Source organism: Dreissena polymorpha, chromosome 14 (assembly GCF_020536995.1).
Source record: "Dreissena polymorpha isolate Duluth1 chromosome 14, UMN_Dpol_1.0, whole genome shotgun sequence".
Classification (NCBI taxonomy): domain Eukaryota; kingdom Metazoa; phylum Mollusca; class Bivalvia; order Myida; family Dreissenidae; genus Dreissena; species Dreissena polymorpha.
The window spans coordinates 45,904,864-45,928,652 of record NC_068368.1 but is presented as its reverse complement, the minus strand read 5'-3'; the positions used below and the strand labels follow the sequence as shown (position 1 = coordinate 45,928,652).

The 23,789-nt window shown below is 36.8% G+C and overlaps 1 protein-coding gene across 1 annotated transcript in view; it reads left to right on the top strand.

The window, feature by feature from the left end:
* LOC127857329 (multiple epidermal growth factor-like domains protein 8) overlaps positions 1 to 23,789 on the top strand; it is an 81,508-nt gene that overhangs the window by 3,142 nt on the left and 54,577 nt on the right. Inside the window, exons 3-11 of the mRNA XM_052393733.1 lie at positions 366 to 494; positions 2,299 to 2,488; positions 3,537 to 3,661; positions 3,965 to 4,186; positions 10,555 to 10,768; positions 12,562 to 12,818; positions 15,136 to 15,245; positions 16,049 to 16,326; positions 19,428 to 19,659. Of these exons, the coding sequence (XP_052249693.1) occupies positions 366 to 494; positions 2,299 to 2,488; positions 3,537 to 3,661; positions 3,965 to 4,186; positions 10,555 to 10,768; positions 12,562 to 12,818; positions 15,136 to 15,245; positions 16,049 to 16,326; positions 19,428 to 19,659 (1,757 nt within the window). The remainder of the gene's footprint in view (positions 1 to 365; positions 495 to 2,298; positions 2,489 to 3,536; positions 3,662 to 3,964; positions 4,187 to 10,554; positions 10,769 to 12,561; positions 12,819 to 15,135; positions 15,246 to 16,048; positions 16,327 to 19,427; positions 19,660 to 23,789) is intronic.

The window sequence follows — 23,789 nt, the reverse complement described above, 5'->3', positions numbered from 1 at the left end:
CATTGTATAAGCTATTCTGTACGTGTTCACTCACCTTTAAGTTTTTTACAAAATGTAATAAATATCACACTCCATATCAACCTTCAGGAGGCGTAACTGCGCTTTCTGCTTGTGGGTAAAGTGTCTTCCCTGTTGGCCTGTGCAGTTCACACAGGCTAATCAGGGACAGCACTTTCTGCCTAGACTTGATTTTTGTTTAGATATGAGCTCCTTTACGTAAAAATTTTCATAAAAACAGAAAGTGTTAACCCTGATTAGCCTGTGCAGATTGCACAGGCTGATCTGGGATGACACTTTACACATGCATTAAGACCAGTTTTCCCAGAATGAGGGTTATATTTATGACCTTCCCATTGTGAATTCAGTCTGAGGTCAGTCTGGACCTAGATTACTGCACCAACATCACGCTGGCAGACAAATGTCAGAGCAACCCAGACTGCCTACTGTGTACCAAGCAGGGCAGATGCATGCATCGGACACACATCACTGAGCAGGTACTGAACATTGTGAATGCAAATAAATTTTCAGTATCCAGATTTTCAATCATGTTGATTTTTTCAATGATTTTTTTTTGACACTTTGAAATTGATGTATGATGAACATTTTTTTTTAAGAATATCTTCGGCACTATGCGTCCCCGATGAAAAACATAGAACTTCAAATTCAAGTGAATACATTTGAGTATTTTTATTCATAGAGCACGGTAGGAAATCTTAAGTGATACTGAAGTGAAATTTTCTCATGCAATGTGGATTGTGAAACCAAAAGTTAGTACTTAAAGCTAAGCTAGTAATGTAATAGACATTTTTTATAGCTTCATGTTGAAAACAAAATAAAAAAAGCCAGAGACTGAAGGAATAGTTTCGTTTGAAGATATTTTAAGTGCTCTTATTATGCTCCCCCCAAAAAAAATTGGGGGGGGGGAGCATTATAGTCGCCGCTTCGTGTGTCCGTGCGTTTGTCCGTGCGTGTGGCAGTCCGTCCGTTCACAATTTTTGTCAAGGCTATTTCTCGGCAATTAATGACCGGAATTCAATGAAACTTTATGGGAAGCTTAAGTATCAAAAGGAGATGTGCATATTATCAGCCAGTTCTGTTCGGATGATTTTTCACAGAGTTATGGCCCTTTGAAATTTTCCATTAACTGTACATATAGTGCAATTTTTGTCCGGGCTATTTCTCAGCAACTAATGACTGAAATTCAATGAAACTAAATGGGAAGCTTCACTACCAAGAGGAGATGTGCATATTATCAGCCGGTTCTGGCCGGATGATTTTTCACAGAGTTTTGGCCCTTTGAAACTTTCCATTAACTGTACATATAGAGCAATTCTTATCCGGGCTATTTCTCAGCAACTAATGACCGGAATTCAATGAAACTTTATGGGAAGCTTCACTACCAAAAGGAGATGTGCAAATTATCAGCCAGTTCTGTTTGGATGATTTTTCACAGAGTTATGGCCCTTTGAAATTTTCCATTAACTGTACATATAGTGCAATTCTTGACTGGGCTATTTCTCAGCAACTAATGACTGAAATTCAATGAAACTTAATGGGAAGCTTCACTACCAAGAGGAGATGTGCATATTATCAGCCGGTTCTCGTCGGATGATTTTTCACAGAGTTATGGCCCTTTGAAATTTTCCATTGTACATATAGTGCAATTCTTGTCCGAGCTATTTCTCAGAAACTTATTATGGGAATTCAATGAAACTTTATGGGAAGCTTCACTACCAACAGAAGATGTGCATATTATCAGCCGGTTATGGTCGGATGATTTTTCACAGAGTTATGACCCTTTAACATTTTCTATAAACTGTACATATAGTGCAATTCTTGTCCGGGCTATTTCTCCCCAACTACTGACTGGAATACAATGAAGCTTTATGGAAAGCTTAACTACCTTGAGGAGATGCTCATGTTATTTGTGGGTTCTGGTTAAATGATTTATTTACAGAGTTATGGCCCTTTGAAATTTTTAAGTTGCTAAACCATCCATCGTATTATTTTGTCCAAAGTTATGCCCCTCAAGACGTTTCCTTTTATCTGAATATGTAGTGCAATATTGTGACAAAAAACTTTGGGGAGCATCACCCGTCTCCGACGATTACATGTTTTATTACATGGCATTAATTTACGGTCTTCCCCAGCTATGCGGTACATTGAAGAGTGCCATGCCCTACATGCAATTTCCAAGGATCTGCCGCCACCTGTCCATATATGTACATGTATTGTGCCTGAAGTTAATTTTACTTTCTTTTGATTTTATTTCGTTGTATTAATTATTTTCCTGCCCAGCTATGCGGTCCCTTGAAGACAGGCGTGCCCTACATGCAATGTCCAGGGATCTGCAGTCGCCTGTCCTCTTGCGTGTCATGCCTTAGTCAAGGTCAGGGGGCAGCGCGGTCCCAGGACTCGCCGGAACATTGGACCTACATCCAGCCGTGCAACTGGTGTGTCAAGGAGGGTGAATGTCAGCTCAGGTCTAGTAAGTACCGGTATAGCATAGTGGCTCAGTGTTTTTGTATTTGCCACATTTTGGTAGAAATGCGGCCCCATTCCAAATCTCATAAAGTATCTATTTTAATCAAAATGACTTTCAAAAATTCCCAATTAAAGCGGGTATATACGATTTTTTATATGTGTTTAATTGTAATATATTGATAAAATATGTTACAATAACACAAAATAGGCAAGAAAAATTATACATTAAAGCAGAATTTTATAAAATGCAGCAAAGACAAATTAGCGCCCTGAGCCGATAATGACGTACATATTTTCCTACAATAACCGAAGCATTCGTCTTTGTATTAGGATTGGAGATAGTGTTCGTGTGTCGTATAAATAGATGTTGTTGCAGGAATTCGAATAAACCGTTAAACTAAGTTTAGATGCACATTGTACATGTATGATATACATGCTGGCGAATTCGGCTGTACAGCCGTTTTCAATTTCAGAATTAAATATCTGGCTTATTTCGCATTTTTCGACACATGTTCTTCTTAACTTTTATTTTAATTTATATTGAAATATATATATAAAAAGTTTTTTACACAGTATATAAATTCATAAATATTTGACAAAATCGATATACCCGCTTAACAGGTTTTAGATTTTTTGTTGATTTTTAAAAAAATAAATTGTTACGTTTATTTTATATACCTATTTAGTTCTACAATTTGAACCTTAGTAAATAAGATATTGAAAACACTTGTATTCTCAATATTCAAGTATTTGTTAGCAAAAAAAACTCAACACCAATTTCCCACTATAAGTTAAAACGACATATTTTTCCAATACAAAGCACCCCTGCCCTAGAACTAAAATGATGAAAAAGTTCACTTGAAATAGCAAATGGAACTGCACAAGGTCCATGAAAAAAATGAAGAATACTGGCTCCTTTGGCTAGTGAAATGTTTTGGTCAAGTACAAGATTGTACAAGTATTTTACTGGCAAATAAACTAGAATTTTAGCCTGTTATAGTTAAACTATTTTGCAACTTGGATAGACACTAATGTATTGTTTATTTTTTCAGAGCCAACTGGTAACTGTGCAGCCGCCACTAGCACGTCGTCCGGTTTAGTTGGCTGGTGGGGGGATAAGAGCCTCTCCTTGAGCCAGATTGCTCAGTGTCGACTGGAGGACAAACCAGCGGGACTGGTAGAGGTCAAGTGCAGATCGGGAAATATCAATTTTAACCAACCAGACGAGGTAAAAAGATTCCTAATCATACCCTGTGTAAATTTAAAAATGCTTAGTTACAGAAACGAATAATTATGTGAAAAATGTGTATTTTGATAATATGATTAAGTACTAAAAGGCAAAGTGTGGTAACTCTTTGCTGGCATTAAACTAATCTATGTAAATCTAAAATCGGATGTCAATCTTAGGACATAACACTGTCTCAAAAAGCAACACAAAGTTGTTAAAACAGAAATATGTAGATCTACTTTATATTTACAGGTGTCCATTTTGCGTCAGACTAATATGGCAGAGAAATACCGCCGGATCTACACGAGGCCATTGCTCAAGAGCTTCACACGCTGGCGTGGCTGGATTCACCCTTTAAATGCCACAGTGAAACACTTGATTGATCCCTCCCCCAAACAGTTCATGTTGAAGTTGGCGGTCGATAACATCGCAGTGAAGGTGTGGCTTAATAAAGATGCTATTGTTGGTCGTAAGGTGAGTTGTATTTCATTTAGATTTTATTTAATTGCACCATTTTTGTTGAATGATTACATCAAAAGCTTTACCCTTTCCCTCTCACAAGCAAAGTGAGAATGGGTATGTGCAAACAGCATAAAACCAGAACAGCCTACGAGTAACTCACAGTCTGTTCAGGTTTTATGCTGTTTAAAACTTGAATCTAGTAAGAAAGGTCGTAAGTTAAATTTAACTTTCTAAGGGACTACAAATGCGTAAAAATACGTATAAGTGGGAAAGGGTTAAAGCTTATTGTGAGATGCTCAAGTCTGTCTTCTGGATAGAACCAGTACTTGGTGGTTTTAGGGGAGCAGCTTGCAAGGCCTTTTTAGCTCATCTGAGCACAGCATGCTCATGGTGAGCTTTTGTGATCGTCTTTTGTCCGTCGTTCGTTTGCCTTGTTAACTCTCTGGAGGCCACATTTATTGTCCAATCTTCATGCAATTTGGTCTTAAGATTGGTCTCAATGATATCTCGGATGAGTTCGAAAATGGTTACGCTTGAAAAACATGGCTGCCAAGGGGCGGGGCATTTTTCCTTATGTGGCTATATATGGCTATAGTTAAATCTTGTTAACACTCTAGAGACCACACTTATTGTCTGATCTTCATGAAACTTGGTCAGAAGATTCTTCCCAATAATATCTTGGTCTAGTTAGAAAATGATGCCGGTTGGTTGAAAAACATGGCCGCCAGGGGGCGGGGCATTTTTCCTTATATGGCTATAGTAAAACCTTGTTAACACTCTAGAGGCCACATTTATTGTCCGATCTTCATGAAATATGGTCAGAAGATTTGTCTTATTGATATCTTGGATTAGTTTGAAAATGGTTAGGTTTGCTTGAAAATCAGGGCTGCCAAGGGGCGGGGCATTTTTCCATATATGGCTATAGTAAAACCTTGTTAACACACTAGAGGCCACATTTATTGTCCAATCTTCATGAATTTGGTCAGAAGATTGGTCTCAAAGATATCTTGGATGAGTTTGAAAATAATTGTGTTTGCTTGAAGAACATGGCTTCCAAGGGGTGGGGCCTTTATCCTGATATGGCTATAGTAAAATCTTGTTAACACTCTAGAGGCCACATTTACTGTCCGATCTTTATGAAACTTGGTTAGAAGATTCATCCCGATAATATCTTGGACGTGTTCAAAAATGATGCCGGTTGGTTGGCAAACATGGCTGCCAGGGGGCGGGGCATTTTTCCTTATATGGTTATAGTAAAACCTTTTTAACACTCTTAAGGCCACATGTATTTTCCGATCCTCATGAAACTTGGCCAGAAGATTTGTCCCAATAATATCTTGTTATCTTAGGTGAGCGACTTTGGGCCTTTCAGGCCCTCATGTTTTTAACCAGGTTTTTTAACCAGGTTTTCCGAAGGAAAAAACTGGTTATCAGATTGGCGAATGCGGGCGGGCTGGCTGGCTGGCTGGCGGGCGGGCGGAACAAGCTTGTCCGGGCCATAACTATGTCGTTCATTGTCAGATTTTAAAATCATTTGGCACATTTGTTCACCATCATTGGACGGTGTGTCGCGCGAAATAATTACGTCGATATCTCCAAGGTCAAGGTCACACTTTGAGTTCAAAGGTCAAAAATGGCCATAAATGAGCTTGTCCTGGCCATAACTATGTCATTCATTGTGAGATTTTAAAATCATTTGGCACATTTGTTCACCATCATGGGACGGTGTGTCGCACGAAAGAATCACGTCAATATCTCCAATGTCAAGGTCGCCATGACTAAAAATAGATTTTTTTTAAAAACAAACTTACAAAGGGGGTTAATTTTGTTTGTTCATTTCAAAAGTTCAGTTTGAGTTTTCTCCCTTTATCAGATTTTTTTTTCACAATGAAAACCTTTTTTGTGACAATTTTGTCCCTTGTTAAATTTGGGACTGTGAACTTTATCCATTAAGTTGAGAATTTAAATGTCAACATACCTAATATTTGACCAATATATATTAAACTGAAAAGGGCACTTTGAACACGCAGTATTTTGTCAAAAGGGCACTTTCGAGTGCGCGGGCGTTTCTGGAATGCTTCCTCTTGCATGTTAATTTATATGTTATTAATAATTGTTAGAATATAATATTCCCATTATTATTAAACAATTCAAAAGTCTACAAAGAGGATTAAATTTATTACAATGTATTGTTATAAGAGATTTATTAATACATCATATGTAAAAAAAATAAAAATAAATAAAATTTTAAGGCAGGGGGGGCTCTAGGAAGGACAGTCCTGAGCTTTGGGAGGGCTGGGTGGGGTGCCCTTCAATGGACATGATGCCGCCTGTCAATCAAATCCTTATCTAAGAATTGATCTACCAATCAGCGATCGATTAATCGGGCGCGTTAGTTAGCAACGAACTGTCCGCCATTTCCTAGACAAGCTATGTCTAGGTTCACTTTTATTTTAACGTGTTTCTTTTGTTTTCCTCTTTAAAAGACGTACATGTAGATTAAAATGGTTTCAATGGGGATTATGTAACTCGGACAATCGATATCCTGAAAGGTTAGTTGGTGGCATTGAATTTATATCGTTTCCAAAGGCGAAAAGAGATCTTGAGAAGTGTAAGAGATAAATGCATGCGGTCGTCCCCACGAACAACTGAACATCAACACTGTCAAAGACAATTACAATATATCTTTTCATCATATAAACTAGCAGATTTAAATAGTTTTTGTTATCGATCTGATCATCACATAAAAGTTCATGTTTTTTTAATAGTTTTATCAGCTACTAGGTGATTATTAGAAGCAATGTTCATCTGCATTACTTTAAGAGAAATAAAACCCAGCATGAAGCCTAATTCATGCTGTGTTTTATTACTCTGATAGTAATGCACTTTATTGCCATTATACATGTTATTAGAAGGTGACATGTGATATCTTAATAACGGTATCTACACATGTGCAGACATGCGGTGTCACCAATGAACGCGTTTAATCCACACTTGGAGATCAAATGCCTAATACTCTTTTTTTTCAAAGAATTTCTTTATTTTGTTTGAAAAAAACAAAATGAAAATGAAATATGGCAAAAATGGTGTAAATAGGGTTAATGTAACTCCAGAAAGATAAGTTACATTAATTAAATATATACCATTTCCAACGTGGAAATGTGGTCTTGACAAGAGCGAGTGGAAGCTTCAATGTGTAGAATTACCGAGATCACCCTTATAGAACATTAATTTATTTAAAAATCTGGACATGTCATGTAAGTTATAACTACGCATTATAAGTCCCCTACAGGTTTCACCTGAGGGGACTTATGGTTTTGTCTCCGTCCGTCCGTCACACTTTTCTGGATCCTGCGATAACTTTAAAAGTTCTTAATATTTTTTCATAAAAAGCTTGGAATATGGATAAATGGCGATATGGACATTATGCATGTCATTTCATTTCGTTCCTACGTCAAAATTTATGGTTTTGCTATGGCAACAAATAGACTAGAAATACTGCTGAAAATGGTGGTTTTTCTGGATCCTGCGATAACTTTTAAAGTTTTTAATATTTTTTCATGAAACTTGAAACATGGATAGATGGCAATATGGACATTATCCACGTCATTTCATTTTGTTCCGACATAAAAAATTCTGGTTGCTATGGCAACAAATAGACTGGACATACTGCTGAAAATGGTGGTTTTCTGGATCCTGCGATAACTTTTAAAGTTCTTAATATTTTTTCATGAAACTTGAAACATGGATAGATGGCAATATAGACATTATGCACGTCATTTCATTTTGTTCCTAAATAAAAAAAATTGGTTGCTATGGCAACAAATATATAAAAAAATCTGGAATTTCTGACAATGGTGGAGCTGGTAGGGGACTTATATTGCTTGAAAATAGTCTTGTTAAGTATGAATTATATCACGTGTGCATGTAGAATAATAGAGAATATTGATACTCACTTTGCGTAACTTAACGAAATTCCCGTTGTAAATCAAGTTTTTTGTGGGTAAGAAACAAGTGGAAACTATTTTATGTTTCTATTTAAATAAAAACATATCGATAAATGCCATTGCCTAACATTTATTATTACTGATATAACCAATAAATGCGTTTACTTATGGGAAGTTGGTACCTGCTCAAGCGTCTGATACTGGTACATGTAGCTTTACCGAATTCCCCTTCATACAACGCTACTTTATATCAGACAATGACCAAACAGATTGAGTTGTCTTGCACTTTCAATTATAGTGATAAATGTCCCATAAGCAATGTTTAATATTATTAATATAACTTGTATACGTAATAAGATGTGGAATTTTGGCACCCACTCGGTGTCAGAAAGCGCGTTAAACTTCACAGAAATTCCAGTTTTAAAGCCCTATTTTCCATAAAAATCTTCCAGACTATTGCGTAAATCTATATGCAGTCTATAGGCAAAGAAGCCAGTTTGCTGTTAGCTTGTCTAGGTTTGCTACCCGCTGAGCCATGTGATTGAGTGGGCGGAGCGATCATCGTCCAGGTGTCATGTCAATTTAGGCCTAGCTGGAGCACTGCATTTAGCTCTTTTTATACTCCCATTACCATTGGTAGTGGGGGGCTTTATAGGAGTCACTTTGTGGTCGGTGTGTCGGTCTGTCCCGAAATCTTGTCCGGGCAATAACTTTGTTGTTCATTGTGAGATTTTAAAATCATTGGGCATATTTGTTCACCATCATTAGACGGTGTGTTGCGCGAAAGAATTGCATAGATATCTTAAAGGTCAATGTCACCCTTTGAGTTCAAAGGTCAATAATGGCCATAAATAAGCTTGTCTGGGCCATAACTATGTCGTTCATTGTGAGATTTTATAATCATTTGGCACATTTGTTCACCATCATTGGATGGTGTGTCGCGCGAAAGAATAACATTGATTGCTTCAAGGACAAGGTCACAATTTGAGTTCAAAGGTAAAACAAGGCCATAAATGAGCTTGTCCGGGCCATAACTATGTCGTTCATTCTGAGGTTTTCAAGTCATTTGGCACATTTGTTCACCATCTCTGGACGGTGTGTTGCGCGAAAGAATTACGTCAGTATCTCCAAGGTCAAGGTCACACTTTGAGTTCAAATGTCACAAATGGCAATAAATGAGCTTGTCCAGGCCATAACTATGTTGTTCATTACCTTCATCAGCGTTGGCATCGACGTCTGGTTAAGTTTTGCGTTTAGGTCCGATTTTCTCATAAAGTATCAATGCTATTGCATTCAAACTTGTTACACTTACTTACTTTCATGAGGGGACTGGGCAGGCAAAGTAAGATAACTCTGGCATGCATTTTTTTATGTAACTCTGACTGGCATTTGGACGGAATTATGGGCCCTTTATACTTAGAAAATTGAAAATTTGGTTAAGTTTTGTGTTTTGGTCCACTTTACCCCTAATGTATCATAGATATTGCTTTCATACTTGGAACACTCACAAACTATCATAAGGGGACAGTAAAAGGACAAGTTGCATAACTCTGGTTGTCATTTCTACGGAATTATGGCCCTTTTTTGACTTAGTAACTTTGAATATATGGTTAAATTTTGTATTTTGATCCACTTTACCCCTAATGTATCATGGATATTGCTTGCATACTTGGAACACCCGCAAACTATCATAAGGGGACAGTAAAGGACAAGTTGCATAACTCTGGTTGTCATTTTTATGGAATTATGGCCCTTTTTTGTCTTAGTAACTTTGAATATATGGTTAAACTTTGTGTTTAGATCCACTTTACTTCTAAAGTATCAAGGCTATTGCTTTTAAACTTCAAATACTTTCATGCTATCATGAGGGTACTGTTCCTGGCAAGTTGAATTTTACCTTGACCTTTGAATGACCTTGTATTTTTATGATTTTTTAAACATGGTTAAAAAACACATTTTTTTTTGTATTATTTTATTTTTGAAATACTGTCCAACCATCCCACCCAGGAATCCCCCCCAAAAGAGCATTTTTTTGCATTTTTTGAAGAAAATGTAATAAATGACCACACCCCCACACTATACACCCCCCTCCACTCCACCCCTCCTTCCTTTGTGATTGAAATTGAGATAGGTCCCTTCACCTTTAAAAAGAAAAATAGATGAGCGGTCTGCAACCGCAAGGCTGTGCTCTTGTTGGATTACAACATCATTATAAATTATGAGCTTGTTTGCTACATGGTAACTTTTAACATGGTATGTTTAGTTGCCAATGGAGAGTTTATTGGAGGAAAATTACACAGAACTTTCCATAAAGGTATGAAATTTTCAACTTTATCTTAAACTGTTAAAAAATATACAATATGTAGGACTATGACAAAGCATGGTAAAAGTTATAAAGTATCAATTGCAAGTTTGAAAAAATGCGTATTTCAGGAAAGAATTATGAACATCGGTATAGGTGATAACCCGCTCGAGTTGAAATCAAGGGCAGATAACTCTTTGTTGTTCCCCAACACGTCTCCAGGCACGCGCTACTACCTGGATCTTGAAGGGGAATATTTGTACCCTTCCAGTACCAACAGTCAACCAGCCATCAATGAGAAACTCTACAGCATCGAACTGAAGTGGGACGGCTCGGCTTCCAATGGTAGGTGTGGGCTTTATTTGTGGTACTTTCTGGGAAAACTGTGCTTACTGCTTGTTCGTAAGTGTTTTGTCAGATTAGTCTGTGCAGTCGGCACAGGCTAATCTTTGACTTTACTTTTGGTTAGACTGCTAATGTTTGATAAAAGTTTAACCCTTTCAGTGCGGGAACCGAGTTTTAAAGGCCTTTGCAAACAGTTTGGATCCAGATGAGACGTCACAGAACGTGGCGTCTCATCTGGATCCAAACTGTTTGCTATTCTGATAGTATTCTTTGAAAAAAAATGAAGAAAATGCTTATTTTAGAAATTCAGCAGACGTCATTTTAGCAGACGACAAATTTCCCAGCATGCAAAGGGTTAAGCACATGCATTAAGCCAGTTTTCCCCAAATGAGGCTCATTTAATGGAAAGTTTAAATATGAGGTCAGGCTTTTTCCGCCCCATGCCACGGGTCCCATTCGGCCCCATTCCCAATGCAAATCTGGTAGTTTTTTTCCCAATTGAAAAAAAAAATTCCCAATTCCAAAAAAAAAAAAAAAAAAAAAAAATTTTTTTTTTTTTTTAACTTAAAATATATAAGTTAACCTGATCCGGTGTAGAAAATAGAAAGTGTTGCATAATTTAAGAATCTGTTGCCTTGAATTTGTTTTAAAGACTGTAAAATATGTTATTATTATTTAAGACTTTCCTTATTTTCCTCAAAATCCGGCGCTTCGCACGATTTTTTTCACCTCAAAAAAGGCCAGGCCTTTTCCCCAAATTCAGATTAAAAAACCTGCAGTTATCTCACATGTTCATAATACTTTGTAAAATTTTAATAATAAGTTATCAAAATAGTCGTTATTTACCAGTTAACGGCTTCTTTGAAATATAAGAAACACTATTTACATGCGATAATTTTTCCCAATTGAGCCAATTTTGCGAATAATTTTTTTCCCAAAATGGGGGTTTTCATGACGCGAAATTCCCAAAATTCCAGTGTGGCGTTTTCCCAAAATGGAGCGGAAAAAGCCTGGAGGTATGAGAGTCAGCTTTTCAAAGGTTTTTGCGATCAGTGTTTTGCATCAAAACACAGTTAAAGCATGGCTGTTTTACAAACTGCAATTGTTGCTTGTTCTGTTAACATATGTGAAAAATGTTAATCTTTAAGAGTTATTTGACATGGCAATTTCATAATTTAACATTGCAATTTCATAATTTTACTTAAATTTAACTTTTAAGCATAAAATAGAATTAATGATCCTTGACTATAAACGTTAAAACCTAATTACAAGCCTATCTCTTTTGAAATGAACTGGTCAGTGGAAGCTTTGTTTACTTTCTGGCTTTGATGGTTATTTGTAAATATAAAACAGTGTTTTTTTCCCTTTAAATTCAGGTTGGTAAACGGCCTCATTCCCCATAGAAAGAAGTATATATTTTTCCCTAATGGGACCTTACAATTTTTAATTGAAGGTTTCCAAACAAAATAACTTTTTTTGCAGATCTCAACGTTAAGTTCATCTCCCATCCAAATCGATAAATTGATTTTTAGTAAATATTATATTGAAAACACTCTTATTCTCAATTTTGAAGGATTAGTTAGTTAAACAACAACACAAATTCCCGATTTTAGTAAAAATGCATGATTTTTTCCAATCCAAAATGACCCAGCACCATTCACAAAATGGTAAAAAAAACACTAAAAATATTACCCATATTTAGCCTCTGAATTTTCTCCCTCATTTTTCATCTATTCCAGTATAACTTAGTGCAAATAACATGATTTCAATATTATATTATAATTATAATATAGGCAACAGTCTGTCAGTACTGCACGCGTTCAGCTTCGAATTTCTGGAACCCTACAGCGTTGGAGACTGCGCAAACTTCACCAGCTGCCTGGCCTGCATGACGGACACAGCATGTGGCTGGTGTGACGTTGAAGCCCGATGCATGCCAAGGAACACAAGCACGTCAGCCTGCGCCCAGGAGGGGCACCAGCTGATGATCACGGAGCCATCTGTGTGTACAGTGTGCGATGACCATGTGGAGTGTCTGTCGTGTGCCAAGGTATAGAGGATATTTGTTCATGTCAGTGTAAGACCGTTTTTATTTCATGAGTGAACATAGAAAAAATTATTTTTCTATGATCACGAGTAGAATAACAAACGATTTTACTCTAATTTTCTATGATCACGAGTGAATAACAAACGATCTTACACTGACATGAACAAATTTTCTGTTCCTTTTATTCCCCTTTTTCAATAAAATAATTTTCCCTGTGTCCCTTTTGCTTAAAAGTTACCCTTTCTCGGAGTTTCTCCAGTGGCGTGCCTCAATATATTTGAAAACACAAAATGACGTCATGAGTGTGACAAAATGACGTCATTTTACCAGCGAGATTCTCCAGTTAAACTCTTTTACAATGTAAATAAACGATGAAAAAATATAAGATAAAAAGAGAGTTTGTTGGATTCGGTGGAATGTCGATTTTAATTCACTCGTGATCATAGAAAATATATATAAAATTATTAATGATAATCTAAAAAAAGAAAAATGGAGTTTGTTCTTTTCACTGGTGAAAATAACAATTTGTTCTTTTCACTGCTGTTATTTCATTGCAGAATTCTCATACTTTATCATTAGGTATAAAAGAAAAGACTGTCTTCACTGATGGGCTTCATTTTCTTCACTGATGGGCTTTATTGTCTTCACTAATGGGCTTTATTTTCTTCACTAATGGGCTCTATTTTCTTCACTGATGGGCTTTATTTTCTTCACTTATGGGCTTTAGTTCTCACTGATGGGCTTTATTTTCTTCACTAATGGACTTTATTTCTTCACTGATGGGCTTTATTTTCTTCACTGATGGGCTCTATTTTTAATGTAAGACTGAAGTGTTAAAATTGGGAAAGAAGTGTTATTTGTTTTAGTAACTAATACTTTTAAATTGAGAATAATATTTTTCTTAATATTACATTTACTAAGGTTCAATTTTAGAGCTGGATAGAAAGATGAACAAAATGTTTCAAGTAATAAGAACAAAATGTTTTCAAAACCTTTAAATTTGAGGCAGTAAGTCAGGACAAACCTTACTTTTTGAGATAGGGAATATAGCTTGGCCCCAAAACATGGCATTGTCTTCACTGATGGGCTGTTCTTATTAATCTACTGATTCAATGTACATACTTGGGTACAAAAGTTCTTTATAAAACATGTTCTGTTTCTTGAGGAACCTAACTACTATCATCATAATTAATTGAACTTCATAAAGCAATAATAAATTTGTTGATTATCAAGTACCCACAAGTTACTGATTTGCATAAAACACGCATATATTCCTTTTACCTGTTATCCTCACCAAATAATTTTTTCCCTGCTACAAATTTAAAAGGGCATACTGAAATCACCAAGAAAAACTGTCTGTCTTTTTGTCTGTCCGTCTGTCTGTCAATACATACTTGTTTCTGATTTTCTCTTAAACCATTCAGAGTCCAATATTCATACAAGCAAAGTCTGTTTTTTAAGGTATGAATTTGGGCATGTGCACTTTTTATTCCCCCACAAACGAAGTTTAGGGGGGTATATAGGACTGAGCTTGTCTGTCTGTCTGTCGGTTGGGCCGTATTCAGTGTCCGCTCTCTAATTCAAGTTGTTTTCATCCAATCTTCACTAAACTTGGTCAGAAGTTGTATCTAGATGATGTCTAGGCCAAGTTCGAACATGGGCCATGCCGGGTCAAAAACTAGGTCACATGGTCACTTAGTGCGTTTTAAACATTGAGCATGGTGTCCGCTGTTTTTTGTGAAGACAACATGCAAAATATTCTGTGTCAATGCGGCATGTGGGGGTATTCGTCACCTCTGTGACAAAGCTCTAGTTTTTCATCCTACAATAAGAATTACAAATGATTTTTCATCTTTGATTTTCTATGACATCATGCCACATATCATGACCTTCAGTGTCGGAGGGTAAACTACGTAACTTCAGTGATTTTTTTTTCTAATTTAAAAATACCCCTAAATGGAAATTTTTTAATCACAAAAAAATACAAAATTTCCAATTGCCATCCAAACAAATTTCAAAAGGAAGGAAAGTTGTGTCAATTTCGTTTCAAAAGCAACATTATCTGCAAGTGAACAAATAAAATGAGCCCAGAAACTGAATATTTCCTCCAAAAAGGCATGTATAAGATTAGAATATTTAGATGGGTTTCTGCAATTAAGTTCCAAGTAATTAAAAAGACCCATAATACCCAATCTACAGGTTTCATGATGCTTATTTGTTCATGCTACTTTGTCCTAAAGGCATGGTACCAGTACTTTTCCAAATTTGGGCAAGAAAAATTGCTAAACTATTGTTACAAATTCTACTTGGGCCATTGTAGGACCCCCACTGTGAATGGGTGAAAGACAAAGTGCACTGTATTCGACGGGGTCGTGGGCTAGACACGGAAATAGCAGCCATTCCTGAGCAGTGTCCAGCTTCATGTCATGAGTAAGTAGCGAACAGAAAACGAGTCTTACTCTGGGAAATCAGGGCTTAATGCATGTGCATAAAGTGTTGTCCCAGATAAGGCTAATCAGTGGACTGCACAGGCTAAACTGAGACGACACTTTACACATGCATTGAGCCCAGTTTTCTCAGGTCGAGGCTATAATCTCAACTAAAGCTTATATTGCATGCATTTCCAAACAAAGCAGCTGCATACATGTAACCCCTACCACTTAAATAGCTATTTTCATGCTTTGAAGTCCCTTAGAAAGTTAAATTTAATCAGGGCCCTCTCTTGCTGCCAGGCGAAGCTACCCACATCCCTCATGAGGGAGAATTTCGCGTCGTTTTTGGCGAAAAGGGGAATTTAGATCTTTTCACTGACCATTCAACACCTAAAATTGCTATATTTTAATGTGATTTACATAAATATACATTAATCAAAGGTAAGTAGCACGATACCAGCTGGAAAAATAGGTAAAAGTATATAAAAATAATAAATATTTGTTTTTTTTTGTTTTTTTTTTGGAGGGGGAATTTTTAGCTGAAAAAGGGGGAAAAAGTATACTTTTTTGATGGGGGAAGCCGCCGATATTCGGCGGTAAAAGTGCAAAACGAGGGCCCTGTTAATTGAAGACCTTGCTTACTAGATTGAAGTTGTAAAAGCTTCATTTCGAATCTTAGATACTGATGAGCAGCAAACAGCATAAAACCTGAACAGTCTGCGAGTTACTAGCAGACTGTTCTGGTTTTACGCTGTTTGCTCATAGCCATTTTCACCAAGGCTTTATTGCGTGTGTTTCCAGACTGAGCAGCTGCAGTCAGTGCCTGAACGTCAGCGAGTGCGCGTGGTGTGAGAGCCTGCGCTCCTGTCTGCCATTCTACGACTACGTGATCCGGCACCGACATGGCCAGTGCACGGAGTGGGTGGACAGCGAGATAACGCGCAACGACAACACGTACTCCTGTCGCAACTGCTCCATTCTCAAGAGTTGCGAATCGTGCATGAAATCGTTCAACTGCGGCTGGTGTGGCAATCGAGCCAACCCGAAGAAGGGTGTGTGCTTTGAGGGAGATTTTGCAGGTAGGAAGCATGACAAGTGTAGAATTGTTTTTGTCTTCGCCATTTTTGGAAATTCAATTTAAAAAAAGTATTGTAATATGATTTTATCCCATCATAATACCCGAATTTACAAGATAACACCCTTTCTTATAAATGTTAGTGTTTTTATCTCAACTTTTTATCCCCCGCTAAATGCAGAGGGATATAGAAATGGCGTTGTCTGTCCGTTCATCTGTCCATCTGTCACAAATTTTATTTTTTGCGGGGATATCAATTCAACGAATTTACTTGTTTGTTATGTATCAAACACATGCAATAAAGAAATGTCATTTTGTTTATTTTCATGATGTTATTTGATGCTCGTATTCAGCCATTTTGTTTTGTTTACTAACAAAATAGAAACAATATAGTAAGTATATTTTTTTCAAGGGCCAAAAACTTGCTAAATAATCTTATCTGTATTAACCCTTTAAAACCACTTGATACGTATTTTGACGCATTTGAAGTCCCTTATAAAACTTAAATACCTTTCTTACTAGATTCAAGTTTTAAAATATTCATTTCCAACACTTAGATACTGATGAGCAGCAAACAGTATAAAACCTGAACAGACTGCGAGTTACTTGCTGGCGTTTTCTGGTTTTATACTGTTTGCACATAGCCATTTTCAATTTGCTACTGAGTGGGAAATGCTTAAACACTGACATAGTGCGTGCTTCTGAGTGGGAAAAGGTTTAACACTGACATAGTGCGCTTCATGTTGATTAATCAGCTATATCAGGAAAACTGTGAGTTGGTGAACTCACTGCCAAGGAATGACTGACATATTGTTGAAAATTACAAAACAAAATATTATATTTCTCACAAAATATTTCATAATCTTGCTTTTAGGGTCAGTTGGGTGTGTGTTACTTTTGCATTTATATTGTAGTTACCCAGATCATAGCAATTGTGGAATTACTTAATGGTGTTTGTACATCATAATTAAGTGAGTGTTGCAAACCAAAAATATAAGCAATTCATTAGGGATGGCAACAAATACCGATTTCGGTATTCGAATATTTGGTCACCCTTCTGAACGAATATTCGGATATTCGGTCAACATCTGTTGGAAAAAAATCAACTTTGTTTACCGTACCATTACTCCATTAATTCTACTTTCGTTTTTACCGGAAGTTCACCGGAAGTGACTAAATACTCATTAGAGGTTGAGTAAATTATTTTCTAAAAGCTTTTTTGATTGGACAACCTGATTATAACCATACGATCCGTTTTGTTTTTCACACCAAGTCGGCTCTTTCTTTACTCATTTAATCTTTGATCATTTTAAATGTAATTCGAGTTATTAGATCAAGACGGGTCGGTGTTTTAATTGCCATACTGTCTTATTTGTTTTTTACACAAAGTTGGCTTTTCCTTTACTCATTTAATCTTTGATAATTTTAAATGTAATTCGAGTCATTGGATCAAGTGCAGGTCGGTGTTTTGCTAACGCGATTCGCACCTATCATAATTTTGACACAAAGTGTCTGGCTTTAAGCGGGATTAATTGTGGTATACTGTCATCACCATAGCGACACATTATTGTGCCTACCAGAATAAACATTATGACACGAGGAACAACTTTTTTGACAATGTTTGAAGCAAATTTTACGAATACAAAGTCTTTGAAATTACTCGATTTTGTGATTTTTTCTTCCGAATATTCGATTCGGAAAACAGTATCCGAATATTCGGTCCGGGACCGAATATTCGGATATTCGTATATTCGTTGACATCCCTACAATTAATACATCAGTAATGCATTATAAATGACAATGAACACATCAGTACAATGTATTACTGACAATTAACACATCAGTAAAGTACATTACTTACAATGAACACATCACAACTATGCATTACTTACAATGAATACATCAGTACAATGCATTACTTAAAATCAACATGTTAGAAAAATGCATTACTTACAATCAACACATCAGTTGTATGCATTACTTACAATTTACACTTCAGTAAAATACATTACTTACAATGCATACATCAGTACAATGCGTTACGGAACATGAAACACATCATTGTTTGCCCAATTTAGAAAAGTACTGGTACTGTACCAAGTAGGAAAAATGATTGCGAAAACCCCGATATTGGGAAATGTTGGCGTCATCGAATCCTCAGATTTATGGTAATAATGGGTCTTTTTAATTGCTTGGTCTAAATGGCACAAACCAGTCATCCATTTACATGCATTTTGGGGTGAGATGTTCAGTTTCAGTGCTCATTTTATTTGTTCACTTGCACAAAATCAACAAACATTTTCTTCCTTGTTGGAATTTTTCAGACGGCAATTTGGAATTTTGTAGTTCTTTCTCAATTGGGAAAGTACCTTTTACGGATACTTTATAAAGAAAGAAAAGAAATCACTGCATTACTGACAATTAACACATCAGTAAAATAAATTACTTACAGTAAACACAGGCTTTTTCCGCTCCATTTTGGGAATACGCCACACTGGAATTTTGGGAATTTCGCGTCGTGAAAACCCCCATTTTGGGAAAAAAATTATTCGCAAAATTGGCTCATTTGGGAAAAATTATTGCATGTTAATAGTGTTTCTTATATTTTCAAGAAGCCGTTAACTGGTAAATAACGACAATTTGATAACTTATTATAAAAATTTTACAAAGTATTATGAACATGTGAGATAAGTGCAGGTTTTTTAATCTGAATTTGGGGAAAAGGCCTGGCCTTTTTGAGGTGAAAAAAATTGTGCGAAGCGCCGGATTTTGACGAAAATAAGGAAAGTCTTAAATAATCATTAACATATTTTACAGTTTTTTAAACAAATTCAAGGCAACAGATAATTTAATTATGCAACACTTTCTATTTTCTACACTGGATCAGGTTAACTTATATATTTTAAGGTAAAAAAAAAAAAAAAAAATTTTTTTTTTTTTTTGGAATTGGGAAAAAAAAAATTCAATTGGGAAAAAAACAACCAGATTTGCATTGGGAATGGGGCCGAATTTCGGACCCGTGGCATAGGGCGGAAAAAGCCTGAAACACATCAGTATAATTCATTACTTACAATGAACACATCAGTACAATTCATCTGTTTTCAGGTCCGTTTGGTAACGTGACATGCTCAGCGATTGTGAACAGCCAACCAAGTGGAAGCTTTGCGGCTGATGTAGTAGAGGCAGATTGGTCGTACGGGAAATGTCCAGACGTCAACGAATGTGCCCTCAGTCTCGCAAAATGCCATGAGAATGCGTCTTGTGTCGATACCCCCGATAGTTACGTCTGTAATTGTAACAGGGGCTATGAGGGGGATGGAATCATGTGCAGCAAAACGTGAGTTTCTGAACTATTTTCCAAATAGTGAATTTGTCATTTTCCAAAACATTAGTTTGTCAATTATTTTGGGGTTAACAATTTACTACTTGGATATGTATTTTGATGCATTTGTAGTCCCTCAGAAAGTTAAATTAAATTAAATACCTTTCTTACTAAATTCAAATTTTAAAGACTTTATTTCCAAGCCTTAGATACTGATGATCAGCAAACAGCATAAAACCTGAACATGCTGTTCTGGTTTTATGCTGTTTGCCAAAGCCATTTTCACTTTGCTTCTTATGGGGAAAAGTGTTAAACATAGGTTGAGAGGAGATTTCTAAGATGCCTCTCTGTTGATTGGGTTTTTTATTGATCAGATTTTCCCCATAAACTGTTATAAGTTTATGAAGCACACTTCTTTAACATTTCTCAAGCAATTAAAATGAAACTTGGAATATCGTAAACATGAAATGTAGATGTGCGAGACACATTTTTCTTCCCTATTGATTGCGATACTCTTGAGTTATTTGCCCTTGAGTAGAATGTTGACAATAAATGGTTTCAGATGCAATTGTAACATTAGGTGTCAAAGCTATAGTTACCATCAAATTGTGTATTATGTATGCCAACAATTTTCATTTAAAACTATCGTCATGCCAACAATATTTATTTTCAACTTTCATCATGCCAACAATATTCATTTAAAACTATTGTCATGCCAACAATATTCATTTGAAATTGTCGCCATGCCAACAATCTTCATTTTTAGCTCATCTATTTTTTGAAAAAAAAATGAGCTATTGTCATCACCTGGGTGTCGGCGTTGGCGTCGGCGTTGGCGTCGGCGTCCCGTTAAGTTTTGCGTTTAGGTCCACTTTTCTCAGAAAGTATCAATGCTATTGCATTCAAACATGGACACTTACTTACTATTATGAGGGGACTGGGCAGGCAAAGTTAGATAATTCTGGGGTGCATTTTGACAGAATTATGTGCCCTTTTTATGTCCCCCACTATAATAGTGGGGGACATATTGTTTTTGCCCTGTCTGTCTGTTGGTCTGTTTGCGCCAACTTTAACATTTGCAATAACTTTTGCTATATTGAAGATAGCAACTTCATATTTGGCATGCATATGTATCTCATGAAGCTGCACATTTTGAGTGGTGAAAGGTCAAGGTCAAGGCCATCCTTCAAGGTCAGAGGTCAAATATATGTGGCCAAAATCGCTCATTTTATGAATACTTTTGCAATATTAAAGATAGCAACTTGATATTTGGCATGCATGTGTATCTCATGGAGCTGCACATTTTGAGTGGTGAAAGGTCAAGGTCATCCTTCAAGGTCAGAGGTCAAATATATGTGGCCCAAATCGCTTATTTTATAAATGCTTTTGCAATATTGATGATAGCAACTTGATATTTGGCATGCATGTGCATCTCATGGAGCTGCACATTTTGAGTGGTGAAAGGTCAAGGTCATCCTTCAAGGTCAGAGGTCAAATATATGTGGCCCAAATCGCTTATTTTATGAATTCTTTTGCAATATTGAAGATAGCAACTTGATATTTGGCATGCATGTGTATCTCATGGAGCTGCACATTTTGAGTGGTAAGAGGTCAAGGTCAAGGTCATCCTTCACAAGGTCAAGGTCATCCTTCAAGGTCAAACATCATATAGGGGGACATTGTGTTTCACAAACGCATCTTGTTATACTTAGAAAATTGAAAATTTTGGTTAAGTTTTGTGTTTAGGTCCATTTTATTCCTTAAGTATCAAAGCTTTTGCTTTCATACTTGCAACACTTACTAACTATCATAAGGGGACTGTGCAGGCAAAGTTATGTAACTCTGACTGGCATTTTGACAGAATTATGTGCCCTTTTTATACACAAGTTCAAGGTCATCCTTCAAGGTCAAACATCATATAGGGGGACATTGTGTTTCACAAACGCATCTTGTTATACTTAGAAAATTGAAAATTTGGTCAAGTTTTGTGTTAGGTCTACTTTATTCCTACAGTATCAAAGCTATTGCTTTCATACTTGCAACACTTATTAACTATCATAAGGGGACTTTGCAGGCAAAGTTATGTAACTCTGACTGGCATTTGGACGGAATTATGGGCCCTTTATACTTAGAAAATTGAAAATTTGGTTAAGTTTGGTGTTTTGATCCACTTTACCCCTAAAGTATCATAGATATTGCTTTCATACTTGGAACACTTGCAAACTATCATAAGGGTACAGTAAAAGGACAAGTTGCATAACTCTGGTTGTCATTTTCACGGAATTATGGTCCTTTTTTGACTTAGTACATGTAACTTCGAATATATGGTTAAATTTTGTGTTTTGATCCACTTTACTTCTAAAGTATCAAGGCTATTGCTTTCACGCTTCAAATACTTTCATGCTATCATGAGGTTACTGTACCTGGCAAGTTGAATTTCACCTTGACCTTTGAATGACCTTGACTCTCAAGGTCAAATTATTAAATTTTGCTAAAATTGCCATAACTTCTTTATTTATGATTAGATTTGATTGATGCTTTGACAAAACTACTCTTACCTGACATACCACAATAGACTCCACCCAAACCATCCCCCGTGCCCCCCCCCCCCCCCCCCCCCCGAATCCCCCCCCTTTATTTTTTATGCCCCCCTTCGAAGAAGAGGGGGTGTATAGCTTTGCTCATGTCGGTCGGTCGGTAGGTCGGTCCACCAGGTGGTTGTCAGACGATAACTCAAGAACGCTTGGGCCTAGGATCATGAAACTTCATAGGTACATTGATCATGACTTGCAGATGACCCCTATTGATTTTGAGGTCACTAGGTCAAAGGTCAAGGTCACGGTGACCTGAAATAGTAAAATGGTTTCCGGATGATAACTCAAGAACGCATACGCCTAGGATCATGAAACTTCATGGGTAGATTGATCATGACTCGCAGATGACTCCTATTGATTTTGAGGTCACTAGGTCAAAGGTCAAGGTCACGGTGACCCGAAATAGTAAAATGGTTTCCGGATGATAACTCAAGAACGCATACACCTAGGATCATGAAACTTCATGGGTAGATTGATCATGACTCGCAGATGACCCCTAATGATTTTGAGGTCACTAGGTCAAAGGTCAAGGTCATGGTGACCCGAAATAGTAAAATGATTTTCGGATGATAATTCAAGAACGCATATGCCTAGGATCATGAAACTTCATAGGTAGATTGATCATGACTCGCAGATGACCCCTGTTGATTTTCAGGTCACTAGGTCAAAGGTCAAGGTCACGGTGACCCGAAATAGTAAAATGATTTTCGGATGATAACTCAAGAACGCATATGCCTAGGATCATGAAACTTCATAGGTAGATTGATCATGACTCGCAGATGACCCCTATTGATTTTGAGGTCACAAGGTCAAAGGTCAAGGTCACGGTGACCCGAAATAGTAAAATGGTTTTCGGATGATAACTCAAGAACGCTTTTGCCTAGGATCATGACACTTCATAGGTACATTGATCGTGACTTGCAGATGACCCCTATTGATTTTCAGGTCACTAGGTCAAAGGTCAAGGTCACAGTGACAAAAGTCGTATTCACACAATGGCTGCCAGTACAACGGACAGCCCATATGGGGGCATGCATGTTTTACAAACAGCCCTTGTTTGTTTTTTTTTATGATCATCTCACAAATGACCACCACACCCTCACACAATACCCCCCCCCACCCCACCACCCCAATTTTTTTTTTAAACGGTTAAAAAACACAAATATTTATTTTTATTATTTTATTTTTGAAATACCGTCAAACCATCGCACCCAAGAATTCCCTCCCCCCACCCCCCCCCCCCACCCCCGATTTTTTAATTTTTTTTGCATTTTTTTTCCGCATTTTTGGTAGATAATGTAATAAATGTCCACACCCCCACACTATACACCCCTCTTCACTCCACCTGCCTCCTTTGTGATTGAAATTGAGAGTCCCTTCACCTTTAAAAAGAAAATAGATGAGCGGTCTGCACCTGCAAGGCGGTGCTCTTGTTAACTGATGTCATGCCAACAATCTTCATTTTAAACTTTCGTCATTCCATTTAAAACTGTTGCCATGCCAACAATCTTCATTTTAAACTAATGTCATGCCAACAATCTTCATTTTAAA